Raw genomic sequence first — 9,904 nt, 5'->3', positions numbered from 1 at the left:
TTGTGCTTGCAATTCCTGCAATTTTTGCAACACTTCTTCATTTGAAGGATTTCTTCTCCTAGGATGCTTGTAAAAAGAGGTTGGAGTCACACCATGACCCTTACCCCTCACCCGACCGGGATACTCAGGAGCATCTAGTGCTCTACTAAGTATGCTCCTATCATCCTGGTCCTCACCGGTGGACACCGATTGCGACAAGGTCTCCTGTAATTCATTTACATTTCAATAATTATTAGTGGAGATAAAAAACATTTGATTTAATTAAATACACAGTATTATACTTACACATTCAGCATAAACTCTCTGAACATCGGGATCGACAACTCGATTCTTGCCCACACGAGCTTCCTTCCACAACACATGTTCAGGAAGTGAAGTTTCCTCACTTTTAGACTCCTCTAACTATGCATTGACACAAATGATAAAATCGTCAAATAAAACACATTTAGACAATTAATTAAAACGCATTTCTATTTACTTACAATTTTATCCTCTAAGCGTGCATATCCCAAACGCCTTTTTTTGTATGGATACGCGAGTTTGGATGCTCTCGCACTATTCGTGGCACTCCTTTTCCGAAAATCTTCATCTCTTTGATTTATAAACTCAACCCAATCTTTTTCATCAATGAAGATCTCATACTTTTTTGGCCGTCCCGGTGCCTCTTCAAGAAAGTTTCCATCTTTATCCTTAAGATAGGTGTTTGTCAAAAAATCTTTCCACCCTCTATATCTTTTCCCGGCCAAACTAAGTATGTAGCGTCTACGATCATCTGGTATCTCAAAAGTCCTCTGCAAAAAAAACATACGCATAGTGTGTTAGTATAAGTAATTTAAACAATTTATCGTCAAGATAATAACAACAACCATATATGATATATACCTGAAGCTCGTCCCAAATCGCTTTTTTTTTTCGCATCCAACTCTTTGCTTTTCAGATTCCATTTAGCTACGGAGACTGGAATATGCATACGAACAAGTGTACCAATATAGCTTGTCAACTTTGCAGAATTAGGACCAATTGGTTGGTTTTTCAGAATTCCATTCCAAATGGTATACTAATCCTTGGTCTCTATGTCGAATGATTCCCTTCATAATGGTGATGCCTCGTGCAACTTCTTTTGCTTCAGTATCAGGTGGAGCATTTGTACCCGGAGCATCTCTTTCTTGAGCATCTCTTTCTTGTGAGTTTTCTTGTGAGTTTTCAGGTGGAGCATCTCTATTCGGAGCCATTGAACCTGTATCAAACAAACTAAAGCACATTAGTACACTATTAATAAGCTAACAATCTATACAAGTCAAATGGAAGTCAAACCATGCATGTACAAGTAATCGGGAAATTCTATCGGTACAAATCAAAATAAGCGTCAAAAAAGAAAGTTGTTGGAATTGAACGAAATTTACACGGCTATGATAAAACGTCCCCACGGACTCAAAAATAAAGTCGGTTTTCCGAAATTCAGACCCTAAGCCCGACTTTTGATTACGGGCAGAAGCAAAACCGATAAAAAAACAGTCCCGAAATGTAAAGATAAGTGCATGAGCAGCTCCAGAATCGTCAAAATAGTATAGTTACATGTAAAGAAGTCGACAAACGGATACATGGTTCAAAAGTTATGTACAAAACGAGAATATGCACCAAAATTGAATAAGTACTATACTATTGAATAAAACAATCGGTACAAATTGAATAAAGCAAATTAGTCGGAATATGTATACTATTACCTTTATCACTAACGTCTCTTTCTTTTCTTGGTAGGATTGTGTTCTACGCGTTGTCATACCCCAAAATTTGCCTTCCATATTCCATTTACAATGATTCAAAGTTCAAGATTCAATTCCAAAGCTTTGCTCAAACAATCCCAAGATCCACAGTCAACTGATCCAATCCTAAAGGCTAACTACAATCAAAGCATGATTCAAACCTATGATCATTGGTCAAACATCAAGTATAGAGGTGCATAACCATCATTTGATCAAAGAATGATCATGATTCCATTAATAGAAACTCAGAGATGAACAAATACAAAAAGGTTCAAATTAGGGTTTCTTAGGAGAAAGTCAACCCAACTTTGACTGGGCATAACTTTCACATGGAACATCAAAAATTCCCCACTCAAAGTCTATTTTGAAGGAAATTGGATTCCCTACAACTTTGTCTCTCACAAGCCAGGGCTAGAAATGCTTCACTTGAGAGGTATGATGCAAAAGATTACAAGTCATTTTCAGGCATCCTTCAAAAGCAGTTTTTTGTCAAAGAAGATATGATTAGGATAAAAGCTCCGAATGAAAAATATGTTCCAAAGTGGCTTGTAGAGGACACTTTGAGGTTTGCAAAAAGTATTAGAACTCCCTCATAGCTTAAAAATTGAGTGAGATATGCTTGATCAAAGTTGGTTGATTTTTGGAGATAAAATGTGAAATAAGAAGGTTCAAATTGGATTTGTTGCAAATAGGCCCATACTTTTATGACTTAAACTTGGCTCACAAGTTATCCAAAACATATGCCACGAATTATATCACTTTATTGGATTTTTACACAATTTTGTTTCATTTAAAATTGATTTTTAATGATTTAAATAAGTGGGAAATCAAATATTTTGGTAGAAAATATATTTTGGTGATTTCCAATCAACATTAATGCTAAAATATAATATATTTTTGTGGCAAATTAATTGGAAAGAGATGGATGCAATTTTGGCCAAAATAGGAAACTTATGAATCAAGAACAAAATCAAATTTCTCAATCATGGCAAGATTGGATTTAGGGGAGTTTTGGGTTATTTTTTAAACCTAATGCACTCCCTAAAAGTAGAGGAGAAGGTACACACGAACAGGGGTTGAGGATTCGGATTAGAGGCAAGAACTCAAGAGTCAAAATTTGCAAGAAAAACTCAAAATCGGTTTGAGAGATTGAGAAGGTTTCAAAGAGATTCAAAGGTTCCAAAAGCTCCCTCAGGTGATTTAGAACGTGTCTGGATCGCTTCTCTGCAACAACACCCCCAGATAACCCTCCAATTAACCGAGGTATGTAACTTTAAAACCATGGTCGATTAGCATAATTCGTGCGCTATTATTACCAATTGATTGCATATTCTGATCGAGCATGAAGCTCTGAATGTTTCTGGGCGGTTAGGTTTGATTTTTAGGGTATAAAACGCATTCGGCCATTGGAGGCCGAATTAGGGTTCTTAAATTCAAATTAGGGATTTCTTGTAGAAGTAAAATTAGATCAAGATAAGTGTGTAGTTGAATTCGTATAGGCTGGACGAAACTTTCTACATTCTCTTTTGTTGAAACTTAAATGTTGCAAATTCATGAAGATGATTTCATCCTAACTGTGTCATAATTTGTGCTACAGGTATGCTTTAAAACACTTGAAGTTGGATAAATGAAAGAAATACTGAGTATCGCTTTCCTTGTAAGTTTTCTGGCCTTATGTGTATGTACACTTTCTATCTACTAGTGAATAAAGTTTATAAACTTGGCAAACCTGCCTTGGTAGTTATTTTACAAACCAAAACCTTTTACTAGTTTAATAAGCTGCAAAGGAGTTCAAAATTGTGTTATTAGTCTGGCGCGAAAGAAAAATCTCGATCATCTAGATGACACCTCTCAATTTACTCAGGTTTCTTACATGTCTTTTATTCTTTATCAATATAGAAACATGTTCTACCATATAGATTGATCATGGATCCTACCTCACCACATGTAGAAAATAACAGTATCAATGTATTGAAGGATGTAATAATATGGGGTGGAGGAATTGGTTGCCTTGTAGGAATTTTGAATGAGAGGTTTGTTCAAAATAGTAATTATTCTTTAGTGCCCAAGTTACTAGAATCCACAACGATGTTAGATGTACAAAATGTAGCTTTAGGAGGAAACCATGTTTCTTGTTTGGGTTTGGTTGATGAAGGAAAGAATAAAAAAAATAACTATTTCAACTGCTAACTTTTTTTATTTTGATACCACTGAAATATTAACATATTTGTATAGTTAGTGTCACATTTGTGTGTTTCAAAGTAAAGTTAAGTTGTCATTTGACTTAATCATATTTGAGATTTAAGTTATGTTGCATCCCAATATTTCATTGCAACAACCATTCACACTAATTTCATATTTTCATATTGATTTCAGGCAGACAGTTCCTTTAAAGGAGAATCTACTTCGCCCCCACCTAGTGAACATCGTAAAAGTAATCATCACTCCGGGCCAGGTTCACATACTAAAACACAATGTTCTACTTCTGATGGCTATAAAGGAGAATTTGTGGGAGCCATTGTAGAAATTTTTTTAGACTTAGTGTTGGCGTGTTCTATTCTGCTAGTTGCTCTTGTTTTTGTATCTGAAAAATAAAAGGGAAGGAAAAAGGTCCAAGAACTTATAATGGAAGCCTTCCTCCTGGAGGAATCGTTAACGGTAAATTCCCACTTTTTAGCTTATGGAATCTAAATATGTGGTATGATTATGTAATTTAGTTTCTTTGTCCAAGAGCAGTAACTCCTCAGATGCAGGAGCAAAGGGTGAAAAGTGCTTATGTTATTACAGATCTTAAACCCCGTCCTCCTTCAGAAAACGTGACAATGGATAGGATGCCTGCAAAAAGTGGATCTGTAAGGCAGATGAGGTCTCCAATAACTTCCCTGTCGTACACGGTTACTTCCCTCTAGAGTGCAACTAATAGCTTCAGCCAAGAGTTTATTATCCGTGAAGGTTCTCTTGGTCGAGTTTACCGGGCTGAATTTCCAAATGGGAAGGTAACCTTTTGATTTTGCATCTGTTATCACATTCATACTATTGGTTTTAGAATTTAATTGTTATGTATGTAAAAATATCCTAATAGTTACGAGTTTTCCTTTTGTTTATATAATGTCCGTTAAGAAGATTGACAACGCAACACTGTCCTTACAAGAGGAAGGTAATTTTCTTGAAGCTATTTCGAATATGTCACGCTTGCGGCGTCCAAATGTTGTTACACTGGCTGGACATTGTGCAGAACATGGCCAACGACTTCTAGTTTATGAACATATTGGAAATGGAAATTTACATGGCCAACGACTTCTAGTTTATGAACATATTGGAAATGGAAATTTGCACGACATGCTCCATTTTGCTGAAGATAGCAGTAAAGCTTTACCTTGGAATGCCTGTTTGCGGATAGCTCTTGGCAGTGGCACAGCCCGGGCCTTAGAGTACGTATCATACCCAATAGAAAATACACAAGTCATTATAAGATAAACACTTATATGTTTTGTTAATCAGGTACTTGCACAAAGTTATTTAATTGGAATCATGCTTATGTCATGTATTTAATAAATAATTTTTTTTATCAAACCATACTGTCTATGTCATGTATTTTGTTTCTAAGAGACAATAGGTGTCTACCTAAGGTAAGCATATACCCATCACTTTCATTTTTTCTAGTACCTAATTGTTTATGAGAACAAAAACAAATTCAAATAACAAATTGGTGAGTTATTTGTGTATACCAGAGTATATCATTTACTGTTCTTTGTAAATTGGTGGAGTATTCTAAAATGACCATCGTTTTCATATTTTATTATAAAAATGATTACTGTGGATACTACGTAGTGAACCAATTTGTATATCGAGTCTTCTACATGTGTTTTTTTAATTAAGTGTCATGGCTGTAATTTCTTAATCATTTTATCTCATGCTAAGACTAACCAAATTTGTCATGTAGTTAAATTACTTCATACTTTATAGTTTAGGTTCAATGCATGCTCCATGTTATTCTCTAAGTAAATTGTACTATTTAAAATTTCACTTTGTTTCTACTTCACCAATTTCAGCACTAGACTAAAATTTCAGCTGCTAGACTAAAGTTGAAGTTGAATAAATATGACAGCATGAAGAAGTAATCAAAACAATATGTAATACTAGACAAACAATTTAGTGTAGAACTATCTGAGAGAGGAAATGTGAGGTGCCTATACACAATTTAGTGTAGAACTATCTGAGAGGAAATGGGAGGTGCCTATCAAACTTGGTACTAGTTTTTATTGTAAATTTTTAATTATTCTATATATCTTGAATTGATTTTTATTGTACAATACATAATCAATATATTCCTTTTATAATACAGGAAAAGAAGAAGCAGTTATTTTGCCTAGCTAAGTGATTGTATTTGAGAGTTCGGCGCTTTTGGTTCGTGAAGTGTGGATACTACTTGGTCCTGTTTTGTTGTCCTTATATTTTTAGATGTTTTGTTTAGAGAAAAGGATGGTTTGCTTTAGGATTGAAGTACTCTTAGTTGGAATTAATGCATGCATATACAAATTTGGCTATGCAAATGCCCTCCTTTTTTAGTACATTAAAATATTATGATATTTGTAAACAAGTGGATTTGTGTACAGCAAAAAAATAAAAATAAAGGTGTATTATAATAGCATTTCATAGAGATTGCTATTCATGAAGACATCCTATGATATTACTTTTAAGAGAAAGGGCTATCAAACACATGTCATATATTAGCGCTCTGTTTGAAAGTGCTATCAAACATGTGTCATATATTAGCGTTTTGTTTTAGAGTGCTATCAAATATGTGCTCTATAATAGCACTTTTTTTGAAAGTGCTATCAAACACGGGCCCTATAATAGCATTTTGTTTGAAAGTGCTATCAAAATCAAATAAAAATGTACTATAAAGCGCAAAAAAACTCCACTTCAATAGCGTTTTAGTGAAAACGCTATTAAAAACGGGCACATTAATAGCGCTTTTAAAGTGCTATTAAACAAAATCATTTACAATAGCGGCGCAGTTAATAGCACTTTTAAGTGCTACCAAAAACAAAAGAAAGTGCTATTAAATAGCTTTTATGGCATAGTGCGCGAAATGTTTTTGGTCAAGCACGGGCTAATCGCTATTATTCAGGTTAAATCGCTATGAACTTATTCGTAGCAAATATGTGTAGTTTGTTTGCAGGATCATTGGGGAAGATGATGAGGTGTCAGAACGTGACCGGTTCATTTGAATTTTCGCGCCTGTTTCCATATGGGTCTGTTAATATTATATAATATATATTGCTTGCATTAGCTAAACGAATAGCTTGCATAGTTGGAATGGTGGGGGGCGCGTGTGTTTGTCTTAGGGGTCCAGGGTTCGATCCCTGGCCCTTTCATATTTTTTTTCTGATTTTCTAAACGTGATCCAGTGCACCCTTGACCCTAGACTTCACCATGTACCCTCTCAATCTGACTCTCAATCCTCCCCTAAGCCAGATCTAGCGCCCCAGATTTAATACCCTATATCATGCACCATACTAACAACCACATCAAATCCCAATCCTAATAAACTACAATATTTTTAATTAATTATTTATTTTAATTAATCTTTTTTAATATATTTATTTATGTAATAATATTTATTTTTATAAATAAATTAGTACATGATAATAATATTAAAAATGTCAATTTGTTGTTCGTTCCGATTAAATCGATTAATCGTTATGGGCAACAATAATTTTAATTAAAATGCTATTTAATTAAAATACAATTAAATCATATTTGGTTAAATGGTTGCAACCATCTCATTGGTTGTGATGATTAACTTTTTTTCTCTTATTTTAACTTCAAATTCGTTATTCTTTTTAATCGAATCAATCGATTACGAGGGGTAACGATGCACATTAATTATTAAAAATTATTAAAAATATCCTAATTTGCTATTAGTAATAATCAAATCAATTGATTAAAATTGGTAACGGTACAACTCCAAATCTTTTAACTATGGCGATTGAATCTATTGATCGTTGCGGTTAATAGTGCAAAATTAAATCAGGGTTGTACGCCCAAACCTCAAAACACTTTTCAAGCCTTTCAAAACTTCGATATCAAACTACGGCTTTTTATCCTAGGCAATTCAGAATGCCTTCCAAATCACAATTTCAAACTACGACAGGCCAGTCAAAAAGCCTTCAAACCATTTAAACTCTAACTCTAAGGGCGTACAACCCTTCCCCGAACTACGTAGACTCTGATCCTCCCTAAGGAGGTACGTAGGCACTTGGCAACAAGGCGAGTCCCCCTCTTCCAAACTCTAATCATGTTCATATAATTAGCCTTTCAACTCTATTAACTGTCTGTCATCTTTCTTTATCTTTTGCCATAAACCTTTATCTTTGAGATGTTAGCCTTTAGGAAAGGGTTGAGGGTGCCTAACACCTTCCCTCGACCTGAATATAGTATCTTACCCTGATCTCTAGACTGCGTAGGTTTCCTATTCGCCTTGGTAGAATAGGTGGCGACTCTAAGTCTTTATTTTTAGGCAGGTTGCTACAGCTGGCGACTCTGCTGGGGATAACTTAAATGGTGAATACTATGCTCCTATAGGTTTTAGGTTTTGGCAGGGTTTAGGTTTGGCAACTTTTTTTTTAGGGTTTGGCTAACGTGCTTTTTTTTTCAGGGTTTGTAATTATTTTTATTTTATTATTTTTTTTAAATTTTGTTTATTTATTTATTTTTACCTAAAAATATTTAATTATTTAGGATATGTTTATATCTAATCGCTTATGTGAATATATTTATATTTTATTGTCTGTTATATTTTTATATGCACTGCTGGATATCGTGTCGTGTTAAAACCCTAAGTGTGGGAGTTAACTTTGAGATCAATAGGGGACATGAATCGCCTACGAGTCTCATTGATAACTCCACTCGGAGTGGGTTGATATTCGGAAATGTCCAAAACGAGGCTTGACTTTGTTGAGGGCAGGACTGGATACTTGGCTGATCTCTCCGAGAACCTACCCCAAAAATTCGAACCTCATGGATAAAATGAGTTGTTCTAAAATCCGAAGAGACAAAAAGTCTCAGAGGCTACGAACGACCCCATGAGACCTTCTAGAACCCCCTATAAAAAGGTTGGCTCCCAAGAGCCGCTACGTCGAACCTATGAACTTATGTGATTATGTGCTATATGTATATATATGTGTTGATCCTTTTTTTTTATTATTTCTTTTTTCCATTCATCATGCATCATGTATATTCTTGCATCATATCTTATTAAAAAAAAAACAAAGAAAGAAAAAGGATATCATGCATATCATGCATGACATACACATCATTTTCATGGCATTAAGAGAAGATTTCTCTTCTATCTCCAGAACAAGGGACCATTGGGAAGGATAACCTAACATCCCGACCGTCTTATCAAACAAGGTTTCAGCAAAAGAGATCAATGGATCAGCTGGAACAGAATCAAGCCGCTCTTCGTGAGGAGGTGGATCAACTGAAGGTTAGTATGGAAGAAGTTAAAGGAGGTATGACTCAGATGCTAGGATTCATGAAGGCCCTCCTGGATAAACAAGAAAAAGCAAAAGAGGTTCAGTCTGGGGATACCCTGGTTCAGGATGAGATCCCTAACGATGAAAACCCGCTGCTAGGATTTGTTTCAGGCTTTGGCCCAGCTAAGGAAAAACCTCAGGCCCGATCTGTCAGGAGAGCTATACAGTTCCAAGAGAAAGGAGAGACTTCCCAAGAAGGATTTGTCCCCACTCCACAAACGAAAGGGACAACCCGCACAGTTCGCATTCCTGCTAGCAATGTCCCTAGGGATGATGATTACCTGGATCTACAATACGGAGTGCAAGAGGTGGACAACACAGACCAAGCACCGCAGACGCAACAGTCTAATCCCAACTCTAGGGAAGACTCCAAGGATAGTGAACAAATCAAGGCGCTGGAAGAGAGACTAAAAGTGGTAGAAGGATACGATGTCTTCGACGTGGATGCCTTCGAAATGAGCTTAGTCTCAGACTTGACTATCCCACACAAATTCAAGATTCCAGACTTCGATAAATACAAAGGGCTCACGTGTCCGAGGAATCACTTGCGCATGTATGTGCGAAAAATGGCTGCCTATGCTCATGATCAAAAACTGA

At 35.6% G+C, this 9,904-nt stretch overlaps 1 protein-coding gene and 1 long non-coding RNA gene across 2 annotated transcripts; both read left to right on the top strand.

Moving 5' to 3' along the window:
* The first annotated feature begins 3,359 nt into the window (after positions 1-3,359).
* Positions 3,360-4,797, top strand: LOC131638737 (uncharacterized). Its single transcript, XR_009294753.1, has 3 exons — positions 3,360-3,420; positions 4,140-4,421; positions 4,500-4,797. It is a non-coding gene; the product is annotated as an uncharacterized LOC131638737 (long non-coding RNA).
* A 77-nt stretch (positions 4,798-4,874) lies between these two features.
* On the top strand, positions 4,875-6,390 carry LOC131638736 (protein STRUBBELIG-RECEPTOR FAMILY 8-like). The gene is made up of 2 exons (XM_058909291.1): positions 4,875-5,194; positions 6,109-6,390. Exons 1-2 carry the CDS (start codon positions 4,947-4,949, stop codon positions 6,134-6,136), a joined length of 276 nt encoding a protein of 91 aa, XP_058765274.1. The 5' UTR covers positions 4,875-4,946; the 3' UTR covers positions 6,137-6,390.
* The last annotated feature ends 3,514 nt before the right edge of the window (positions 6,391-9,904 follow it).

Source organism: Vicia villosa, unplaced genomic scaffold (assembly GCF_029867415.1).
Source record: "Vicia villosa cultivar HV-30 ecotype Madison, WI unplaced genomic scaffold, Vvil1.0 ctg.002396F_1_1, whole genome shotgun sequence".
NCBI classification, from domain to species: domain Eukaryota; kingdom Viridiplantae; phylum Streptophyta; class Magnoliopsida; order Fabales; family Fabaceae; genus Vicia; species Vicia villosa.
This window is presented reverse-complemented; position numbering and strand designations above follow the sequence as displayed.

Bases quoted from the DNA above. Each gene is read 5' to 3' on its own strand.
- LOC131638736 (XM_058909291.1), top strand. From the start codon at position 4,947: ATGTCACGCTTGCGGCGTCCAAATGTTGTTACACTGGCTGGACATTGT. The intron at 5,195-6,108 runs GTACGTATCATA...TTTATAATACAG, and splicing joins GGCACAGCCCGGGCCTTAGA to GAAAAGAAGAAGCAGTTATT.